This window comes from Lethenteron reissneri, chromosome 38 (assembly GCF_015708825.2).
Source record: "Lethenteron reissneri isolate LAM-NWPU_2019-01 chromosome 38, ASM1570882v1, whole genome shotgun sequence".
Lineage (NCBI taxonomy): Eukaryota > Metazoa > Chordata > Hyperoartia > Petromyzontiformes > Petromyzontidae > Lethenteron > Lethenteron reissneri.
Window position 1 is genome coordinate 3989894 of NC_083816.1, and position 23280 is coordinate 4013173.

A 23280-nucleotide genomic window follows, 5' to 3' on the forward strand; every position below is an offset into this window, starting at 1 on the left:
GTCGCAGGTGAGCCGCGTGCCGGTGAGCAGCTGCCGGCAGCACGCAGACTGTGTGTCCTGCGTGGCCGCACGCGACCCCTACTGCGGGTGGTGTGTGCTGGAGGGGAGGTGAGCTGCCGCGCTCGGTAACCACGTTTTTGTACGAGCCTACTTCAGTTACTGGAAATGTATTTGGTTTAATATTGATTCATGCTCGAGTCACAGCGCGATTGTTTCTGCTTCGATTTCTACTTGGTTGTTTTCTGGATTGGCAAGGGCAATAATAGCAGTACTCATCACGGTGTGAACGCACGAGAGGGTTAGGGTGTGAGCCAGGGTGAGTCGTCAGGGTGAAGACGTGACCCAGGGGGTGGGAGGGCGAGCCAGGATGAGTCGGGGTGAGGGGGCGCAAGCGAGGGTGAGTGCCCAGCTCCGTGGTTCTGCCCGCAGGTGCTCCCGGCGTTCCGAGTGCCGCTCCTCCGACGAGCCCAACCGTTGGCGCTGGAGCTATGACAAGGAGTGCCTCAGGGTGGAGGAGGTGGCGCCCGCCAACATCAGCTGGGTTGTTCAACAGGAGGTGCGTGCTGCTTAACGCACAACCCCCCCCCAACCCCCCACACAGAGTGCCCACGTCCCCACGTGACCGCGTGCACACACGTAAACACAGGGCCTGCGTCCACACGTGCTCACGTACACACGTGGTGCCATCCTGGCAACCCGAGTTAGATTCCCGGACACAGTGGACGGGTGCCTGTCGAGTGGGAATGCAGTGGAGGAGACAAAGGTGGTGGGGTGTGGTTCTGGCCACACTACCTCCTTTGAGCGTCACCATCGGTCCCTTCCTAGGTGCTTGCTAACAGTACTTGCGTCAACAGTGATCGCTCCTTCTCTCCTGTTGCCCCCATAGCCTTGAACTCCCTTTCGCCAACCATCCCTGCCGTCAACTCCCTGACCCTGTGCCAGTCCAGGATCAAGACTTCCTCCTCTCCTCTGCCTATGACAGACCACTTAGACTCGCACGAAGACCCATAGACTTGCACAGAGACCCATAGACTCACACAGAGACCCATAGACTCGCACAGAGACCCATAGACTCTCACAGAGACCCATAGACTCACACAGAGACCCATAGATTCACACGGAGACCCATAGACTCGCACAGAGACTCATAGACTCACACAGAGACCCATGGACTCGCACAGAGACCCATGGACTAGCACAGAGACCCATAGACTCGCACAGAGACCCATAGACTCACACAGAGGCCACAACGTGTTGAAATACGGTTGCATTTACACACCGTGTGAATCCAAGCTGGGTTGTAAATATGGGTCACCTCCCTCATGCCCCCCATGTGCCCCCCATGTCCCCCCCAACCAGATCACGCTGCAGGTGGACGGGCTGCCAGCGTTGGGAGACGGGGAGACCTACACCTGCTCGTTCCTCTATCACAACGTTCCGGCCACGCTGTCCGGCTCCAGCCTCACGTGCCACACGCCGGAGATCGGCGCCCTCACCTGGAACGGCACAGGTCAGCCCCGACACCCCCGCTGACATCCGCCTCGCGTCCGTCGATTCGTCAGGTCGTTGTAACGACCACAACGATGGTGCAGGTCCTTGCCGACGTCGGTTGGACGTCGGATGACCACCTTGGCCACCGTTGTTCATTGTCTGTCCTTAGCAGGGGGGGTCAAAACTTGAGTCAGTGACCCGACAATCCACAAAACGTTAGCGTCCAGTGCCGTGTCACTATTCGGGTCTCGCTCTGCAGACCACAGTGGCCAAATCCGATCGCGCGGTTTCCCAGAACTCGGTGGTGAACCCAGCGCTTAAGTGTCTGGTCTTTGTCTACCGAGGAGATGACGTGATCACGTGTGATGTCGTGAGATGCCGTTGCTATGCCGTGCGGCTTCACGTGGTCACGTGGCTCCGGATGTAACGCTCGTCGCTGATTCACTTAGGACAAGACCGTGACCACTGGATCCACGCGTGCCTGGTTTTTCCTTCCTCATTTGCCTGGGCTCTTAGGTTTTGTTCGCTCGCGGAGTGCCTCGTTCCGTGTGGGCCGCGGCTGCTTTACCCTGGTTCTGTGTTCTCCATCTCTCCCCCTCCCCTCCTTCCCAACAGACCACATGGTGGTGCCGCTGGTCCTACGGTTCGAGGGAGTGGAGGTCGCCGCCTCCAGCTTCACTTACTTCAACTGCAACGCCGTCGCCCAGACGCGACGCAATGCACCGTACGCTTGCTCACACGCCCGTCCGCTCACTCGCACACTTACACGTTCATGCACTCGCATGCTCACTCGCACGCTCACTCGCACGCTCACTCGCACGCTCACGCGCACGCTCACTCGCACGCTCACTCGCACACTAACTTAACTTAACAACAACCGCCCTTCACCTCTAAGTGGTGAAGCTTGTACTTACACACTCGCTCATGAAGACATTCACGCACTCACAACACACATGCTTGCACGCTTATTCACACGCTAACACGTTCGTGCACCATTGTGCATGCACACTCACTCGCATTCTTCCACAACCACACTCGCTCACACACTCACACCCTCATTCGCTGAGATGAACACTCACCCACGAACACGCTCATATACCTACGTGCACACTCATGCATATGCTTGCACGCTCACTCACTCGCACGCCCACCACACTAACTCACTCGCGCTACCACACACATTAACACACTGGCGCGCTTAACATATGCGTGCGCAGACCCTTTGCTCGTTCGCTCTCTCTCTTGCTCGCTCGCCGCCCAATGCTCGCACGGCAACACGTCTGGTCGTGCACGCTGGGACCTGCCCGACGTGCACTGCCGGTCATGTGACCTCGCCAAGTGCCGCCCCCCCCCATCACTAAAACAAGGCCGTGTGCATCGTACATGCGGTGTGGTGATGTCACCTGTTATGCGAGGCATGTATGTTGGTATGTGCATGTACGTGGGCGGGTTAAGCTCGGAGTGTTGTGTTTTTATTCCTGGAAAACAGCCCTGCTGCAAGAGAGTATTATTTGTTGCCAGCAGGCAAACGCACTCTTCCGCAACTTGAGTTTCTCATCGGTTGCGTAAAGCATTGTGATTCTTCCACTGTGTGGGCTCCTGTATAACGTGTGTGTCTGGTGTGTGTTGACTGACTTGTGTGGTCGCGTTTTGCATGTGTGCATATGTGTATGTGTGTGTTGGCATGTTAGCCGACGTGGCCATGTGTGTGCGTGTGGGGAGCGGTAGTGTAGCGGTTAGCGCACCGCACTACGAACCCCGGCGACCCGAGTTCAATTCCCGCTCATGGCCAATGCCAGTGAGGATTATCTGAACCCATCTTGAGCCTTTTCTAAGTCAACTCAGCCTCAAATGAGTATCCCCACCCCCTCCCACCACCATGCAACGTGCTGCCCTTAGTAGGTGTTCACTAACAGCACTTGCCCCAACAGCCTGCGTGCCGACCTCATAGGGGACCTTTGTTGTGGCTACGCGTGTGTGCAGGTGCGCCGCGTGCGTGGGCAGCCCATGGAGCTGCCACTGGTGCGTGCACCGTCACGAGTGCACCCACGAGCCCAGCTGTGAGGAGGGCCCCATCATCCACAATGCCCAGGTACACTCCCCGTCGCCCCTCTACTCGCGCCGCCGCCGCCGCCGCCGCCATCACGGTTGTGGTCATCGCCTGTAGCGACTGCGAGCGTCGCGGCCGTTAGTGTCGCGGTGGCTGTGGGACCCGGCGAGAAGGGACGGCACTGCCTCCCACCCCCAACTCCCCTGCATCACCGCCAGCTCCCACTCGACCTCTGGGTCAGGGTCATGGTTCGGGTCTCGGGGTCGGGGTTCGGATCGAGGGTGCGGTGCTCCCTGCTCCCTCGGGCTTTTGTCTTCAAGTTTGCTGAGCAATGATTCCTGCGACTGTCGCCTCCCTCTCCGATCGTCACCCTCGTTCACCCTCCAATGTTTTTTTTATATTTTACATTTCTCACTGCGGTCACCTTGTGGTTGCTGTCTCTCACTTTGGATGTGGCATGTGGATGGTAACTGTGTGCGTGTGTTATCTTCCTCCCTCTCTCTGTCTCCTTCATCTCCTCCCTTCCCGGTCCGTTGCTGCGCTGTGGTTGCGGTTCGCGCGTGTGCGCGTGTGTGTGTGCGTGTGTGTGTGCGCGTGTGTGCGCCCGCGCGCGTAACCCCGGTAGTTCTCCCAGCCACTTGTACCCCCCTCCTCCCCCCTCCTGCCAGTAGAGCCCCCCACGCCCTCCACTGTAGCCGGTGTCCCTAGCCTGCCCCCTGCCGGCGTCCCCACGGCCCCTCCCCGCACGCCCCCGGAGGCGCCCCCCACCCCGGTGCGTGCGGCGGTCGTCGCTCTCGCGACACCGCCGCCTGCCGCTGCTCCTCCCGCCGCCGCCCCAACTAACGGGCCCTCTAACCCGACAACCTCTGACCCTGCTCTCCCCGTAGCTTTGCTCACGCTCGGCCCTGCTCGCCCCCCCCCTCGGCATGCCACCCCCGCGCCCCCCGCTGAAACCCCCCGCCCCGCCCAGCATGCGCCAACGCTCGCTAACCCCAGTGCCGCCCCTTTTCCCGACATTAACCTCTATCCTGACATTAACGCCGACCCTAACGCCGACCCTAACGCCGACCCTAACGCCGACCCTAACGCCGACCCTCACGCCGCTCCGACCCACACCGCCGCTCGCTCGGCCGGCGGTGACCTCGGAGAGCCTCTCCTCACCTTTGACACCAGCCCGTTGACCCTTGGTGGGGGTCACGAGTCGGGGTCAGGGGGCGAGGGTGAGAAGTCTTCGCCGCTGCCCGGCTCCTCCGCCGCCGCTTCCGCAAACCCCACCGCTTCGCCCGCACGCTTCTCCTCCTCCTCACTGATGCTGCTCTCTGGTGACGGTGATGGTGACGACGACAACGATGATGGCGGTGACGACGACGACGGTGGTGATGATGATGCTGCTACACCGGGAGCTCCCACTGCCGCTTTAGTTGCTCTGCTGCAGCTGTCTGCCTCTGGCTCTCGCCCGCACTCTCTGCACCCGCGGTCTGCGCTGGCCGGGCACCCCCTCTCCCCACAGCTCCTCCCCCACACGGCGGCGGGGGGGGGCCACCACACGCACGTGAGTACCGCCCCCCCCCACTCCCCCCCAGCGTCACAAACACCGTTCGTTCTGCCGACTGCAGAACGCGGTGTTTGGGAGGCGCTTGCATTGCGTCGCTCGAGAAGATGACCGTGCCGCTCCTTCCCCACGGAGAAGCCCTCCCCCCTCCCCTGCTACCCCCTCCCCGCCCTCACCTTGCTCGTTTACACCATCGCCAATCCCGCCCGGTAGCCGTAGATCTGGGGCTGTCAGAGGCGAGCGTGCGCTTAGCGTGTGCCGAGTATATGCCGAGTGTGTGCTGAGCACGTGGTGATTGTGTTAGAGGGGAGCGTGCGGTGAGCATGTGTCAGTGTGCAAACGAACTGCCCATGCTACGGCGAATGCGGAATTACTGTGGAATGGCTCAATTGCCCTCCCAGCCTTACCTTCCCAGCCTCACCCCCTCACCCCGCATGTGCCTGCGTGTGTGCGTGCGTGCGTGTGTGCGTGCGTGCGTGCTTGCGTGCTCGTGCTTCTGGCTGTTGCCTGGGTGAGGTAAGGAGAAGCTTTGGGGGCCTTCTTCACTCGTGCTGAGGCTTCGATTCCCAAGGCTCCTCGCTCCCTCGCTCCCTCCCTCGCGTCTCTTCCTGCGTAGCTGCATGACCAGAGTGGGGAGCTTGCTGGCGTTCACGATGGTGAAGCCCGTGCAAGGCTCTTCTCGTTTTAGTAGCCCTCTGTGCTAAATAATTACTCGCCGAGGAATGTGATAGGATAAGGGCCATGGGTTTGGGGAATTGGGGCACGGCTCTGGTTGAGAGCCGTGACCAGAACTTGGGAGGGGGGGGGGTGGTGGCGGGCACGTCCAGAGTTGGGGTGGCATATCTGCGGGTAATGTTCGTGCAGAGTGTCGAGTGGATAGGGGCGTGGGTATAGAGGATGATGAAGCGTCTCTGGGTCAGAGGGCATGGCTGGGATTCGGAGGACACATCTAACAGGGATAGTGTTGTGTATAAAATCTAGAGAATGGCGGCAGCAGCGTACCTAGAGGATGAGGGCATGGGTGGGAAATGAAGACACATCTCGAGGATTGGGGTGCATTCAGGATCAATTAGGAATGTCTGTAGTCCTGCCCCTACCCGTGCCCGTGTGACGGTGTACTGTCGCTTGCAGCACGAGCTGGCCGTACCCATGAAGGGCCCCGGCAGCTGCCCGTGCCTGGAGAGCTTCTCCAGCGCCAGCCTCGTGCCCGCGCGCTTCTCCACCGCCCTCGCCTTCGTCGCCCGCAACCTCAACCTGCTGGAGGTGACGGAGTGGGGGGGGGGGGGGGCACGGCATGGGTGGGCACGCGCAAACTTGGATTTATTTGGGCGAGGGCTATTTATATCCCTAATTATTTTTGACGCGTTACGGCCGACGTTAAAAGCGCCGTTGCTCTCGGAAGAAACGGTCCGATTGCATTTCTGCGTAAAGTCGCGTTGCTCATAGGGACTCAACCCAACAAATAAAACCGGCGAATTGGATGAGCCTATTTGGCCAAGGTGATGATCAAACTCTCATCCAATAAACCAATTGAACAGAGCGCACACTTTACCAATCACTCACTCACTCGAGCAATCGGCCAATCGGACGTTAATCAGAGCCAGCTGAGTGCTCACTGAAGCCCTCGGCAGGTCTCCCACATCCTGACATCTGCCCCTTCACCCCCCCCCCACCCCCACTCTCCTCACCGCCGCACGCACTGCCGTCATACCACCGGTGCTGGCACTAATCTCAGACGCAGGTGCCGGCGTTCGAGTGCCTGGTGACGGTGGACGGGAAGTCGCACGCTGTGGGGGCGCAGGCGAGCGACGTCACCAGCTCCGAAACGGTCATCACCTGCGACGTGGCCCAGGTGAGCGCCGACGTGCAAATCCGACGGTGCCCATTCCAAGATGAACTGCGCAATGTTCGCTTTGAGACCCGGCACGCGGTGAACGGGGTCTAAGCACCACCGCCAGCGGCAGCAGCAGCAGCAGCAGCCTGCCGCTTAGATCGCTCGCGTTGACAAGCGCACGTCCCTTCCTGGGCCGCCCCCCCACCCCCCCCCCCCCAGTGCCCTCAATACCAATACAACCGTCATTCGCCACTTAGCGACAGTGACGTCACCACGGTATCTGTGCCAGGTCAGGTGCACTTTGAGGCCACGTGAAGTGTAGAAGGCTAGCTCACAGGAGGTCTCGGGACAGACTCAGGTTCCATGGGTTGACGGTACTGAGATGACTGGCCGATGCACCACTTGTACCCCCTACTGTACCACACAAGCACGCACACACACACATGTCCTAGCCCTCCTTGCGGCCCATGTCTGTCTCTCCCTGGGCCCTACTCGGTGTGGCTATCGCGCCAACAGCGTTTCCGCGGTAACGCGGCGATGGTGTCGGTTGTGCTTGCAGTACGACTACGACGAGGCTGCCATGGAGGTCCCTGCAGACGTGACCGTGCGGTGGACGTCGCAGTTCAACATCGACAACCACAACGACCTCCAGGGTGCGCGAAGCGCGACCGCACGCTCGTGAACACGCTCACTCCGACGCTCGCTCACGCGCTGTCTCACGAGCTAACAACGAGAGCGTCACTGCTCCTATTGATTAATGTATATTCTTAATTAAAAGCTGTTTTTCACAATTGAGCAACGCTGCCATCAAAGTGAGTCGATTATTCTCGGATCGCTCGCACATATGTCTGTTCAGGTAACCCTGCAGCCACGTTCGGCAGTAGCAGCAGCAGCAGCAGCAGCAGCAGATGATTTGCATCAAAACATTGATTGAGAGACGTATTGCCACTGCGCGCGGCGTACGCCGGTATTGACCGCCGTTCCCTGTTTTTGCCGGCGCTGCAGTGACGCTGTACAAGTGCGGGGAGGGCCGGCGCGACTGCAGCCAGTGCCTGGCCGCCAACGCCAGCTACGGCTGCCAGTGGTGCGGCGTCAAGCCGACGTGCGTCTACAACAAGACCTGCGCCGCGCCGCTCTCCACCTGCCCGGCGCCCAACATCGTGCGGGTGAGAGTCGCTGTTCCGCACGAGGCCGTGAGCAGCCACGTGCGTGCGACGCGGCGGTCGCACGGTGGCCCCCACCGGGTGGGGAGTCCGCGCCGCTCCCTGCCGATCGTGAGCGCGACCCTCCGTGGCGCGTCGCCCTCGTTTGTCCGCAGGTGGAGCCGACGACGGGGGCGCTGCAGGGCGGCACGCGGCTCACCGTGTGGGGTCACGACATGGGCCAGCGGGTGGACGACGTGGAGGCGGTGACGGTGGCTGGCGCGCCGTGCCCCCTCGTCGTGGAGCTCTACGAGATTTCGATACGGTAAGTGGCAAGGGGGGGGGGGGGCGCGTGGAGGACGAGGTGGAATAGGTGGAGACGGGTGGAGGAGGGTGTCGCCGAGGATTACGAGGTGGCTCGCCCGCTCGATTCCGATCTGACTCGCTGCTTTGTTCACTTGTGAAACTTGCTGTTTGACTCGCCCGTGGACAAAATGATAAATAATTGGCACGTCGTTAACGTCTTGTGCGCCGCGTGACAGTTAGGCAACAGGTTGATGCCACCTCGGGTCTTACACAATCCCCACCCCTTTAGCTTCACACCTGGCCTCTTGGTCATGTGATCAGGCAGCTGTGTGAGTGCCAGTGTCACGATGGTCACATTCGCTGTGTGTGCGCCCTGGGGAGACAAAGGCGGCTGGGCTTTCATAGGTGCTCGCCAACAGCACTTGCCCCAACAGTCCGTTAAGGCTATACAGGGGATCTTTTTCTTTATGTGTGTGCATGCGTGTGAATTTGTTTTTGTTGCCCCCCCCCACCTCCCCCACAGCGTGGTGTGCGAGCTGTCGAGCGTGAGCGCCGTCACGCAGGGCCCCGTGGTGCTCAAGCTGCGAGGCTTCGACTCGGCCGCGACGGCGCCGCAGCTCTTCACCTACCAGGTGGCCGCCCTCGGCAGTGACCCGCATCAGCCCCCTCTCGCTCGGAGAGATTACATCCGGGACCCCTTTGAGCTCGGGGCCCAAAGGGGGCCAAAAACGTCGAGCGGCCGGCAACAAACGGCTCCGACTGATTTTGGGTTAGGCCACGTGTAGTGATCTGGCCGAATTTGGCAATTTTATTTGTTTGGCCTTGCCGGGCGGTGGAGGGTTTCGCGGCAAAAAAATCTGGCCGGATCGCTGCGTGGCCGAAGCCGAAAAATAATGCTGGGCTGCCAGGCAACACGTTGCTTGGATTGAGCAAGGCTCTCTGTTTGGTAAGAACGTTGGGAAAGGAGACGATGGCACTTGTTCAGATTTCATTCATGGAGCAGGCATCGAACCCGGATCACCGGATTCCGGTTGCCATGCGCCAATCCCCGCACCGCCACCGTACCGCCCGCGGATGAACCCGTATCGCGATCACACCCCCTAAACGCGGGTACGGTGCCACCTCTCTCCTCCCTTCCGAACGCTGGCCGTTTTGTTATTTATTCGACGGTTGTTGCCGTGTCTTTTTGCCGGACGGCAGGACCCCCATCCTCAAGAGTTCCTCCCAGTGAAGGGGCCCCGCGCGGGTGGCACGATGCTGCGGGTGCTCGGGGACGACCTGTTCTCGGGCAGCGCCGCTGACATCTCCGTCACGGTCGGCAACACCAACTGCAGGTGCGTGCGCCTCTCCGCGCGCGTGGTGTGGCCGTCCGTCCATCCATCCGTGTGTGCGACCGTGCTTTCATCCGTGAGGCTGCACGTCTCTCTCTGCATTGGTCCACGTGACCGTGCGTTCTTCTCTGTGGCCGCGTTCGTCTATCGTTCTACGTGACCGTGCGTTGGTCCGTGCGAACATCCGCTTCGTCCGTCCGTGCGAGGGTTCGTTTGTTCGTACGTCCGACCGATCGGCATTTGTTCTCTTAAGCAGGAACGTGGAGGTGACGGAGAGCGAGGTGAGGTGCCGTACGAGCAGCAACCCGGAGCCCGGAGAGGCCGAGGTGGTGCTGCACTATGGGCCGCTGGCGCAGCGCAGGCTCTCGGGCCTCTACACCTACACCCCGGACCCCGAGGTTCACAACGTGGAGCCCAAGGAGAGTTTCATCAGGTGCGGCGTCCCGGCAGCGCGAGGTTTAAATTCGCAGGCCTCCGTCGGCCGGTGGTCCCCGAGCACTCGAATCGATGTCACAGCGTAAAGCTTTGACGTCGATTCTTTACGGGAGTTCAGACAATTCAACGTTGTGGGATAACTTAGGGGAGGTCGGGATCACTCACTCACATGTCACAGTAAAAAAAGTCCATCGTTAATTAATATTTTTTGAGATACTTTAATATGAAAGGCACTTTATAAAATAGAGGTTATTATAATCTCTCAATACAAAGGCCACTGACCCAGTCTCCGTTGGTTGGACCATCTTTAGCTCCACCCACCGACCTTGTTGCACCATCTCAGGCCTGTATAAGACCACGTCTCAGCAGCTCTTTCTCTCTCTCTCTCTCACCTGAAGACGTTTGCTTGTGTTGCGATCGAAACGTCGTGATCTATTATTTTTTATTTACGTGACTTGACCGAAAGAGTATAAATTCCTGCAGTCACGAAAGCTTTAAATCGAGGTTCTTATTATTGCGATGATATCGCGGCGGACATGAGGCATTGTCTTCATGGCAGCCGATTGGTTGGGTGCAGTGGGAGTGACGAGCCAATTTCTAGCGACCGTAATCTTTGTTTCTCGTGCGTACATGCACGTGTGTCCAGGTGCATGGGTCCCATCATCCCGGTCCGTAAACCCGTAACACCTGGGTCTGTCCCGGGACGTCCTGCCAACAGGGAACCACAGTCACCCGTGTTCAATGGGCCATCAAGGCGGTGCTCATCTCCTGTTTACAGCACTAAGCCAATGGTGGAAATTCCACATTGCTATGGCAGGGGGCAAGTTTATCCATCGGGCAACCACTGTTGACTTCATACTCCCCCCCCCCGCCCCCCGAACTCATCACCTTCCGATTGCGATGTGTTCACTCTGCTGCTGAGCCATCTGGCCGGATTCTGGAACTTCACGCGGTGCCGAAGTTGCCCCGAGCCAGACACAGGCGCCGTGGCGCCATCACCGTCGGTCTGTGGCGAACGGCGGCCGTCATCGTCGTCGTTGCCGTGCGTACACAAGCGCGTGCGTCGGGGCGCCGAACGTGACGGCGTCTTTGTCGCTGTGCGTGCGTCACACCTCGCAGCGGAGGGCGCACCATCCTGGTCACCGGCACCAACCTGGACTCGGTGGAGCAGCCGCTGGTGCGGGTGGAGGTGGTCGCCGCGGCGTCCTCGTGGTCCGCGCCGGTCTCCTCCGACCCCGGCGACGATGCGGCTCGCCGCAGGAGGAGCCGCGGGTGGGCGCGTAGATCCCGGGCCGTGGCTGCATCCCCGACTCTGTGCCGACCCGGAACCGCGCAGCGTCACCGCAAGCCCCAGGGCACCGCCGTCCTGGTGGGTCCACTGGGGGCACGGCGCGGCCTCACGATCAGTGTTTGCTCGCTCACTCGCGTAGACACAGAGCGACTCGGCAGGTGCGAGCAGCAGCGGCCAGGTGACGAGGAGTCGGCATGACCAACGATTCCTCAAGCCCAATGAATGAGTGCTTACATATAGGAGTAAACCGGAGCACCGAGAGAAAGCCCATGTGTTCTATCCCCGAGCAGATGAAGTTCGCATTTGCTGTACTGTCTTCCCCTGGCGAACCAGGGTATGATGCCTCCCCTACGGGGGAGGGAGTTGCGCGAAATTTGTGCGTGATCCACCAACCCTCGCTGCTGCCTCCACAGTGCGGGTTTTAGAGGCGTGCGTAGTTTGGACAAGCTGAGAGCTTTTGTCCGTGCACTGTGCTTGGGCCCAGCTAGGTTACCGCGAGGCCATTTTTCGTGATGTGATCTCCTTTGACTCGTAATTGAATGTTGGGTTCGGCCACTAAAGTAATGATTCGGTCAAATTATTGCGGCGAGAGCCCTCCACCATCTGACGCGTATTATTATTTCGGCTCACTTGCCATGGGTGAGTTAGAGAGTCACTCTGACAACCAGGTTTAGCGGTTAGAATGTTCAGGGGCCTCACCCCAATAGAACTCACGCATTGCAACAATGACTGCAGACACACTGACGTGCTATGAACTTCCTATTTCGGGTTATCACCGCTGTGCCATACTAATCCGTTCTAGTGCCTCCTCCACCACTCCGGCGACCCATCTTTGGGGCAAGTGCTGTTAGCAAGCACCTATTAAGGCCGACACGGTACGCGAGGGGGTGGATGGCCAGCAACACGCCCATGCTGATGTTTACACAGTGCATCGGGTACTCATTTATGGCTAAGTCAGCCAAGGGGGAAGGCCCAGGATTGGTGCAGATAATAGTCATTGGTGTTGTCCGTGAGCGGGAATCGAACGTGGGTCGTCAGGTTTATGGCTCAGTGCAGCGCTCGCCCCTGCGCCGCATGCTGCAGCGCCTTCCCCTCGCTCCCCTCTTGCTTGTGTTAGCTTCACGTTGTTGTTCGTAGCGTGTGCGGAGCGTACCACTTGTTCCGACGTTTGGACGGGCGGGACGCTGCCCCTGCCGTCGTCGTTGCGGTGGAGTGGCCATGGGTCTCCGGTTCCATCTCCTGGCGCAGTCCAACCCCGTGGTAGTAACGGGTTTGCAGGTGGAAAAAATTCCGGGCGCTCCCACCAACTCAAACATCTGGCCAGCCGTTCAGAGGGTAGGCCACAATGCTCCCTAGAGAGGATCTCTAGAGCTCCCTCGAGCATATGCCCTTCCACCAGCAAGTGGCAGGAGCATGCAATTGCAGGGCTGCACCTTTTCCTCTTGTGAACACGCGTGTGCGCGTGCTTGCGGCAGGCGGAGGACTGCTGCGAGGTGCTGAACGAGACGAGCATGAGCTGCTACTCGCCCAGCGTGTCGGACGTCGTTCCGCCCGGTGCCTCCACGCGCCTCCTCTTTATCATGGACGACCTGCAACTGGACTACGGCCAATTCCGCTACGTGAGTGACCCCAAGATGCTGCCGCTCAACCACGAGGACCCGAGCAAGCCCTACAAGTTCAAGCCGGGCAGCCTCATTGTGGCCAAGGTGAGGGCAGGACCCTTTCCTTTTTATTATTATTATAATAATGATGGTGTCGTTAATAGTTGACATCAAGCGTATGGAGTAGCTTGACCCGCGACGTCGGCCTGTTGGAGCGAGACGGCCCCCACGACCTCTTGACCCCCCCCTCCCGTGCCTCTAGGGTGAGAACCTGAAGCAGGCGATCAGCCAGGTGGAGGTGCGCGCGACACTCGGGGACCAGGAGTGCGAGATCCGCACGCTCACCGACAACGACCTCTACTGCAACCCGTCAGCCAGCGCCCCCGACCCCAAACGGACCGTCAACTTCACGGTGTGGACTCCCACCGCTGCTGCGTGCGGTGTGCTGCGAGGTTGCCCGTGTTGCTGGGCGTGGGGCCACGTAGGATTGCTGCGATGTGCCGTAGTATTGCCGCATCGCTGTGGTGCGTGGAGCGGTTTTGCATGGTGCGGCGTGGTCCACGCCGCGGACGGTTTGGCCCGGTAGCACCGACGCGCGATCGTTGCCGCGTGACCCGCGGCGCCGGTGCGCGAAGCGTCCGACGCAATGTCTCCCCCTCCCCACAGGTGCACATGGGTTACCTGGAGTACAACCTGGGCCCCGTGGAGTACGACATGGAGGTGACGAACAACTTCCCGCACGAGGCGCAGATCGGGGTTGGTGTGGCGGCCGCCGTCCTCACCCTGCTGGTGGTCGCCGTCATATTCATCTACAGGTGCGTACGTGTGGAGCAGGCTCGTGAAGGACTCGACCCGCGCAGTGCCAGGCTGGGTGCACTTTGAGGCACTGGAGGCAGTCGCCCTCCGGCAACATCGGAGGGTGGAGAAGCGACGCTCGCAACGATGAGTGGGGCGCCGGGGTGGATAAAAACCTGTCGGCGGTGCTACTGCCACACTGGCGCGCCCATTGGCTTTGCCAGATTGGCACGGGGCGTAACACCCTCGCAGCCACAATCCTTCTCTTTCACCCGTACTCCCACTTCCCCAGCGTGCGCACCACGCGCTGGGTTCGCACCCACGATGGGAGCCAGCCACAAGCAGTTCCCGAGGGGGAGGGGGGGGGGCACCCTGGGAGTTTCCAACCGTTCCTGTCTGGGGAAGCGTGGCTAGGAAAGCAGGAGATGGACTTAGGAGCGAACCAATGAATGTGAGATGGACATGACCCCACACCTTCGATTAGGACAGAAAGAAGTTCAACACACACACACGTACATCATCATAAATAACAACAACAACATCATCACGTTTCCCCGAGTGACCGCGTCGCGCTGAGTGACCGCGTCGTGTGGGACGTTCACAGGAGAAAGAGCAAGAAGGCGCTGCGGGACTACAAGAAGGTGCAGATACAGCTGGAGAGCCTGGAGACCAACGTGCGCGACCAGTGCAAGAAGCAGTTCACAGGTGAGGGGTGCAAGCAGGCGCAGCAGGCGGAGGCGGCTCGTGAAGGACGCTACTGGGCAGTTGAAGGCAGTCGCCCTCCAGCAACAACAGAGAGGAGAGGAGCGACGCTCGTAACAACGAGCGGAGCGCCGGGCAGCTAAAATGCAGCGAGTTGGCACAGTAGGGGGCACAGCTATTGCATCTGCCAGTCATCTCAGTCAGTCAGCCTATGGCACATGGGTCTGTCCCGTGACCTCCTGCCAGCGGCCGTTCAACACTTCACGTGGCCTTAAAGCGCACATAGCCTGGCACAAGCGCCGTGGTGACGTCACCGCTATTTAGTGGCGAATTACGTGGTTGTTGTTGTTGGTGATTGGTGGTGGTCGTAGTGGTTGGTAACGGCAGTGAGTGGTGGTGGTGGCGTTGATGGCGTTTGCCGCTCGCTCCCTCTCCGTCCCCTCGTAGACCTGATGACGGAGATGAACGACGTGTCGAGCGACCTCCTCGGCATGGGCATCCCCTTCCGCGACTACAAGCTCTACACGGAGCGCATCTTCTTCCCCGGCAGCAGCTCCCCGCTGTCGCGCTCCCTCGACGTGTCGGAGGCGCGGCGGCAGACCGTGGAGCAGGGCCTCAGCCAGCTGTCGAACCTGCTCAACAGCAAGCCCTTCCTCACCAAGGTGCTTCTACGTGTGCCCGCGTGTGCCCGCGTGTGCGCGCTTGCCCCGCGCGGTCTGTTACGACTACACGGGAACCTCTGTGTTTGTGTGCGCGTCTGGGAGCACGCGTCGACGTGGCGGTCGGCGCGCCGTGCCACGGAACCCGGCGACCCGAGTTCAATTTTCTGCTCGACGACCGATAAAGAAACTGGTCGTGGGCCTACATCCCCCTTGGTCGACTCGACCTTAAATGAGTACCACGAGTGGGGAGACAAATGCTGCCGCGCAGGCGCGGTGTTGGCCACAACCCCCCGTATCGCGCGCCGTGCCGGCCTTCATAGCTGCTCGCTGACTGCTCCAGCAGCATATTAAGTCCTCCAGGGCCCTTGTTTGTATGAACTACGCACTCCAGTAATAGCGTTTGAATTCACGTTGTGTCTAACCCGCACGCGAACAACGTAACCGGATAAACGAGCGCGGGGTGCCGACGTGGATTTTGGGCGCCGGCATCGGCACGCAATTGCCACCTTTGCGAACGATGCCACGGGCTCATCGATGTTCATTCAGGGAAGACCCAGACCAGAAAAAGCAAACGCCTACCCTTGCCGTTGTCACCACCCTCTGTCTCTCACCGCTGCGTCACTGCCCGTGTGTCGCTCCCCGTGTCGCTCCCCCCTGCGTCACCGTTCCTCTCGCGCCGCCCCTCTCTCCGCAGTTCATCCACACGCTGGAGCGACAGCCGACCTTCTCGGCACGCGACCGCGGCTGCGTGGCGTCGCTGCTCACGGTGGCGCTGCACGGCAACCTGGAGTACTATACCGACATCCTCAAGACCCTGCTCAACGACCTCATGGAGCAGTACGTGGCCAAGAACCCCAAGCTCATGCTGCGACGGTAAGAGCCGGCATGAGGGTACGCACCGCTGGCGACACGGCGGCGACACGGCGGCGACACGGATCGCTCGGCCCATCCGCGCGCACGACACCCGGCACGCACACGACGCGCGCACTCTCACCGAAAGCCACTATGGCTCATTATTCGGAGGCACGGGCGGTCACGGCCGCTCCCAGAAATTGCAATAAATCAGAACAAATGTACAATTAAATGCGCCTGTGTTGACAATCGCTGTAACTAAATGCATCTATCGTTTTTTTTTTTTTAAAGGACTGAGACGGTGGTGGAAAAGATGCTCACCAACTGGATGTCCATCTGCCTTTACAAATTCCTGAAGGTGGGCAACTACGAGTTCACGGGGTCAAATGGGGTGGAGGGGGGTGGGTGGGGTGGGGGGTGCCCTGCTCGAAGGAGGAGGTTCCAATGATGAGGAGGCACTGTTGCGTCTGACACGAAGCTCGCCTCGGAGACCCCCTAACTAACAGCCGCTCGCTTAGGGGACCCGCTAATGGCAGCCCACCTAAGGGACCCCCTCAGGGCAGCTCTTCTAGGGGATCCGCTAACAACAGCTCGCCCCTACGCGGCGCGAGGTGACTCGATGCCAGCCTCGATCGGATGCCGCGTTGCCCGAGCCAGCACGTACGACGAGCCCGTCGCCTCTTCCCCCCCCCCAACCCGTGTCTCCTCCGTGGACGACGAGCGCTTTGTTTTGACCTGCAGGAGACGGCGGGGGAGTCGCTCTTCACGCTGTTCAAGGCCATCAAGCACCAGGTGGAGAAGGGCCCCGTGGACGTAGTGCTGGGCAAGGCTAAGTACTCGCTCAACGACAACCGTCTGCTCGGGGAGGACGTTGAGTACCAACAACTGGTATGACGACGACATCAGCAGCTATTAAACTATTACAAAGTAAACTATGTTTTATTTTACCAGGTAAGGCCCACTGAGCTATTTAGCTCTTTTTCAGATGCAACATGGCCACAAATGATAGCGCAACGAAGTGGCTTATCACGTGGACATTTATAGCAGCCAAATAGTTTAAATGCATGTTTCTAAATGTGGAAGGGAAAAACTGGAGGACCTGCAGAAAAAACTACCCGACCATACATACAACTCCAAATATACAGTAGGCATCAGGATCGGGATTGAACCCACGACCTCCTGTATACCAGGCAAGGTAGTAAACATCTCTCCACCGTGGCACACCATCTCAACACAGGGGTGAGAGATAAATTAACACCTGGTGTGACGTGAAAACATCAGCACTGGGGAGACAAAGGCGGCTGGGTGTGATTCTGGCCACCCACCCCCTCATGTGCTCTGCCGGACTTCATACGTGCCCCAAAAGTCTGTCAAGGGTACACAGGAGAGCGCTTGTCTTGTGTGTGTACGTGTCTATATATATATTTCCATATACTGTACTTGGGTCTATGTGTGTATGCGATGCTTGGCCGGCATAAAACCGGCCACACCAGCACCTCGTGCGCCGTGCCAGCCTTCCTAGATACTCGCTCGCAACACTCGCCCCGACGGTGTTGTTAAGGCTACGCGGTGGCGTGCGTGCGTGCGGCGGCGGCAGATGCTGAACGTGACGGTGCAGGGCAGCATTGAGGAGCAGCCCACGCCCGTGCGCCTGCTGGACTGCGACAGCGTACATCAGGCCAAGGAGAAGATCCTGGAGCAGGTCTACAAGAACTTGCCCTTCTCGCAGCGCCCCCCCATCTGCGACGTCGAACTTGGTGGGTGTCCCTCGCCGGTGGCTCGTGATGCGGGGGGAGGAGGGGGGGGGGCTGGTGGAGGGGCAGGGGTGAGGTGGGGTGCGGCCTTGCAACCACTTCCTGTTTGGGCTCGCGTGATATCGCTCTTGGTGGGAGCTACGGCCGTATTATGTTTGCGTGTTATCTTGATGTTGTAATATTTGCCCCATCGTATCCCTGTTGCCGTGTCGGCATTGGGGGTGCCATGACACGGGAGCACCCGCTCAGACAGCGGTGCCACCCTTCGTGTTATCAAGAAGGGCCTGCGGAAGCGGATCTCACAGAGCTACCTCCTAGAGACCCTTGCAAGTGACCTCTTGTCCACGTCGGAGAAGGAAGCGCATTCACATTCTAGAGTAATGTTCGTCACGTGACGGTGAAACGGATATTGTTCATTCTCAGGGCTGAACTTTAGTCAAGTGAAGTGCAGAAATCAAATGTTTAAATTCATTGAGGTTTTTTGTGTCATCAGAACCCATACGTTCACTACACATCATGAGAACCTAGTTTAATCACAACTTGGTTTATCTGAGTCTATGGGTCGGCTCTGTGCGAGTCACCGGTGACCGGGCTGTGATCATCAACTCGCTGTACTTTTTGAGAGCCCTGTTTAGTTCCACAGACGATTGAAGCCCGGATCTGAACCCAGTACCTCAGCGGTGCTGGCCCGGCATTCTGACCCGTGTTTCCACGCGGCCACGCTATTTGTGTCTGCGCAGAGTGGCGCAACGGCTATGCGGGGCACCTGGTCCTCTCGGACGAGGACGTCACGTCCGTCTCGCACGGCCGCTGGAAGAGAGTCAACACGCTGCAGCACTACAAGGTGCCAATGGTCCCCTGACCCCCGACCTTCTCAACCTCTCACCCCCAACCCTAACGCCATCCAGGCTTCATCGCTCTGCTCCTACCTAGCGACTTTGTGTTACTGCTGCTCAGTGATAAAGCTCGTAACTGGAAGCTACAAAGCATCACTTGACTGGACAAAACTAAAACGTGATGATTTGCATTTAGTCAGAAATTAACGCCTGCGGCATGGTGAGGGGGAAGGGGGCAGGGGGGAGGATCGGCTATCTCGTGATCGCAGTTGGCCCTGACACGTCCACCCCGTGTCCTGCTGTTCATCACAAACGTGCCTCCACTTCTGCCGTTTGAGTGTTTTTTCCATCCGTGTTCGACCACAAACCGGCACCTGTCGACGGTCGCGGTGGCTGTGGTGGCCAGGGTTGTCGCGTTGGCCGTGCGGTGCGGTTTGGCCGCGGCCTGCCTGCAACATAGCGCGGCTCTGTCCGTTGCCACAGGTCCCCGACGGAGCGACGGTGGCACTCGTACAGAGGTTCAAAAGCAGCCACGTTCAGGACCAGCACCGCGACCACTGTGTCGGCGAGCGTGAGTGGCGACGCATGCCAGCAACACATGCATGCACCCAGCGAACCTGTGACGTCGCCCCAACATAGGCCCGGCGGTTCCCACTCCGCGCCAACGTTATGGGAACTCGTCGTAGTGCTGACGCCACCACCTTGGCGCCCGACGACGATGGCGATGACTTGACGGCGTGATCTGTGCAGGAACCCCGATGCTGGAGGACGGTGAAGAGGGCGGCTTCCAGCGCTGGCACCTCGTCAAGTCCACGGACGACGTGGAGGTGCACCGCAGCAAGCGCAGCAGCATGCGCGAGCGCGACCGCACCAAGGTCATCCCCGAGATCTACCTCACGCGCCTGCTCTCCATGAAGGTACCGCTTGCTCCTCCGCTTCTTCCTCCTCCGCTTCCTCGTCCCCCTCTTCTGACTCTGGTGGAGAACAAGTCCGCTGACCTGCGACAACAGCGGTGACCGCGCGTCTCCCGGTCTTTGCCCTACGCTCACACATGCCGAGGTAGCAGCTCCCCCGGCCTCGCAATCGCGCGAGGCCTGGCACAGGCTCCGCAGTTGATTCAACTTCGAATCCGATACCCGGAGTGGAGTTATTCTTTGTCGATTTGGAAAGTCACTCGGGAGCTGCCCTGGTAAACATCAAGCAAGCTTGGGCCAAAATTGGACCAACATTTGCATGTTTACGTGGTACATGAGGTGCAGCTGCACTCTCTCATCGAGTGTGACGCCTCCGTGGGGGTGTGCGATCGTGGCGTTGCCGCGTGCACGTTGCGTGAGTGTCGCGCCGGTGTGCGCGTGTCCGTCCCTCCGCAGGGCATCCTGCAGAAGTTCGTCGACGACTTCTTCCGGGTGGTGCTGAGCACGAGCCGTCCGGTGCCGCCTGCCGTCAAGTACTTCTTCGACTTCCTGGACGAGGCGGCTGAGCGGCACGGCATCGAGGACCCGGAGACCATCCACATCTGGAAGACTAACAGGTGGCGGCGCCCGTACACACTCGCCGCTCCACCGAAGGCCCCGCCCCTCCCCCCACACCTATTTTGTCCACGAGATAACCGAGCGAAGCTGTGCCACCCGACGTCGCATGCGACGCACGAGTTGAGGCGTGTGTAAGATGGCGTGGCGACGCCGCGTCTTTGCAACGCCGCGTCTTTGCCACACGCCGACATAACGTTGCACTGCAACAAATGCGTCATTCGCCCCGCCCCCTGGCCCTGCTTGGCCCCGAGCCAGCTTCAAGCGTCGTCTTGTGACACAGCATGTCGCGGTTTGGTTCTGGCTTGGCTCGACAAATATCTAGTGGGAAAATCGCCTGTAACGTGCCGGCCTGACGCTGGCTCCGCTCAGATGTGCCAGTGTAACTGGGGGTATGACTGACCAACCTGCTCTGTACCCCCCCCCCGCCCCCTCTCCTGCGCGTGTTCCAGCCTGCCGCTCAGGTTCTGGGTAAACATTCTGAAGAACCCGAACTTCGTGTTCGACGTGCAGGTGAGCGACATTGTGGACTGCGTCGCTCTCCGTGATCGCGCAGACCTTCATGGACTCGTGCACCACCCAGGAGCAGAAGCTGGGCCGGGTGAGTGTCATCGTGAGCAGCATGAGCATGTCACGAGCAGCAAGGGCATCTAGATACACACGATCATCGAGACACGCACGAGTATCGAGACGCACATGAACATCTAAAACCGAAACAGACTATTTTTATTTTACCAGGTAAGGCCCACTGAGCTGTATAGCTCTTTTCAGAAGTGACCTTGATGCAAATGATAGCTCAACGAAGCGGCTTATCACTTGGAAATTTCTAGCAGCCAAATACATCTAGACACACATGAGCACGCGGAGACATAGAACAAGAGCACACCGAGGACCAGACGCGCAAAGTCGAGTGCCCTTGAAATTCCACCTTTCAGAAAAATGTACACACGTATATCTCAGCCTGTTTGCTATCTCTGGCCGGAAGGTCAAACCTCGGTGTTTGCATTGGTCGGCCATTCTGAGGACACAACGAAGAGGGGAAGCCCAGCGAAACGAATCGTCGCTGAGCTTTCTCCCCTTGCCTGTTGCCGAGTCACAAATCACAAGCGTCCAGTGCTGCCAGTGTCACACGTGACTGAGTGCACGCCGGCTGTCCCTGCGGCTACATCGGTTCTCCTTTTGCGAGACTCGTTATGTTATTTCGTGGGACGGTACTAGACATTTGGATCGTCGCCACCACCCTGAAGGTGTTTATACATAAAACTGTTACTGGTAGGCAATTCATTTTTAAATGTAATTGCGATTCACTCCCGTTGGTAACTTTCTGCACACATGATGCCGCTGTGATGTGGCCGTGAATATTTTCACCCTGGCTCATGGACCACTCAGTCTTGACGCTGCTTTGTAAATACACACTGATTACTCTCTCCCCGTGCCCTCTCTCCCCATGCCTTTCTCTCCTTGTCTCTCTCCCTGTCTCTCCCGGTGTTTCTCTCTCCCCATGTCTCTTTCTCCACGTGTTTCTCTCCTTCCGTGTTGCTCTCTGCCCCCGTGTCTCTCTCTGTCCCCACGTCTTTCTCTCCGTTTCTCTCTCTGTCCCCGTGTCTTTCTCCCGCGTATCTCTTTCTATTTCTGTATGCAGGACTCCCCCATCAACAAGCTGCTCTACGCAAGGGAAATCTCCGGCTACAAGAAAATGGTGGAAAAGTACGGCCCTCGCCACTCACGGACATCGCCACAGCAGAGCCCATTGCTACGCACGGCAAACAACAACTTCCCTTGTTCATTTGGAACTTACTCAGAGCCACCCAACACTTACACCAACAGTCTGTTAAAGGCTATATGGGGGTGACTTTGTCTTTTGCCTGTGTACGTTTGCATTTAGTGATGCGTTTACTTAAATGTTGTATTTTTCAAGAACGCAATGACATCACTGTAGTTGTTGAAGGTATTTGTCATTTAAAATAATATTTGATTCGTCCTCGATATGACTTATTTTCTCTGCACAATGGCATATGGATATGATGTATTCGTTATACACAACGACAAATGCCAACCTTGTTCAGATTCTTAGATTTCTCACACGTAACGGATGGATTTGACACGCTGTTCAACGAGACACACAGAGACCGATTGTTTTAATACAAACAAGTATCTTATTTATAAAAGATCCGAGCACCAGTCATTGAATATGCAACTGACACTCAACCAAATAATACTTGATACGGTTATACCAATGAAAACAAAAATAAACGAATCAATAGCTTAATTTTGAATTTAGGTTAATGCATCGCCCCATGCACAATATGATGTGTATGATTCGGCAAAGGCAACAAAGGTGTCACTCAGATTTCGGTCTCTCAAGCTCGGGTTGAGAAGGTGACATGGGGCAAGCGTGTCGGAGTCTGTTGCTGTGTGTGACTGTGAAGTCATCACACACGCGGTTACTTGGAACAGCGCAGACAGCGGCTTGATTGGTCATGACAGCCGCAGCCAGGTGATTGATGCAGCCATTGGCTTGCCAGTTGTAGTCAAGTCTTGCCGATGTGTAGAATGATGATGGTGTTCCTGTTCATTCACTGTCCCGACGGGACAGACGAATCTTAACCGTGGTAATTATTCACGAGCTTTTGGTGGTTTACAGTAGTCTCGTGTTGTTCAGCTCGTGTCATCCATGGCACGTGACCTTTGTAGCACAGTTGGATACAATGCCAACGTATCTCACTCACTTTGAGTCTCTTTATTGTCACTTGCGGTTTGTCTCGGCTCTATATTATTCAACAACCGAAAATCGAACCATTTTCTTTCGTCATCTCCACTGCTTTTTACAACTGAACCTCTGAGAGGTTACCCGGCGTTTCGGCCGTTCTCGTGCAAATACATCGAGAGAAGCCTCACAAGCACGTGGGGTGGGGAGGGGGGGCGGAGTGCATGCTCGTCAGCCAACGTGAACATCGGGGTTGGCCCTGGCTCTGCCTGTGAGCGCTCTCTGGCTCTGGTCCGCTGGGCGCCCTCTCAATCTCTGGCTGTGTGGACGCTCTCTCACTCTCTGGCTGTGTGGACGCTCTCTCACTCTCTGGCTGTGTGGACGCTCTCTCACTCTCTGGCTGTCTGGAC

General features: G+C 58.4%; 1 protein-coding gene across 1 annotated transcript in view; it reads left to right on the forward strand.

Moving 5' to 3' along the window:
* Positions 1–23280, forward strand: part of LOC133351725 (plexin-B1-like) — a 52012-nt gene that overhangs the window by 22466 nt on the left and 6266 nt on the right. Inside the window, 31 exon segments of the mRNA XM_061567156.1 lie at positions 8–108; positions 430–556; positions 1360–1510; positions 2107–2215; positions 3475–3583; positions 4167–5093; positions 6225–6356; positions 6829–6945; positions 7487–7580; positions 7933–8093; positions 8246–8394; positions 8899–9007; positions 9576–9709; positions 9963–10139; positions 11261–11510; positions 12908–13138; positions 13296–13445; positions 13700–13848; positions 14433–14533; positions 14978–15192; positions 15887–16065; positions 16336–16402; positions 16786–16932; positions 17642–17801; positions 18539–18642; positions 19118–19205; positions 19385–19551; positions 20005–20165; positions 20616–20694; positions 20696–20764; positions 21806–21870. Of these exon segments, the coding sequence (XP_061423140.1) occupies positions 8–108; positions 430–556; positions 1360–1510; positions 2107–2215; positions 3475–3583; positions 4167–5093; positions 6225–6356; positions 6829–6945; positions 7487–7580; positions 7933–8093; positions 8246–8394; positions 8899–9007; positions 9576–9709; positions 9963–10139; positions 11261–11510; positions 12908–13138; positions 13296–13445; positions 13700–13848; positions 14433–14533; positions 14978–15192; positions 15887–16065; positions 16336–16402; positions 16786–16932; positions 17642–17801; positions 18539–18642; positions 19118–19205; positions 19385–19551; positions 20005–20165; positions 20616–20694; positions 20696–20764; positions 21806–21870 (4979 nt within the window).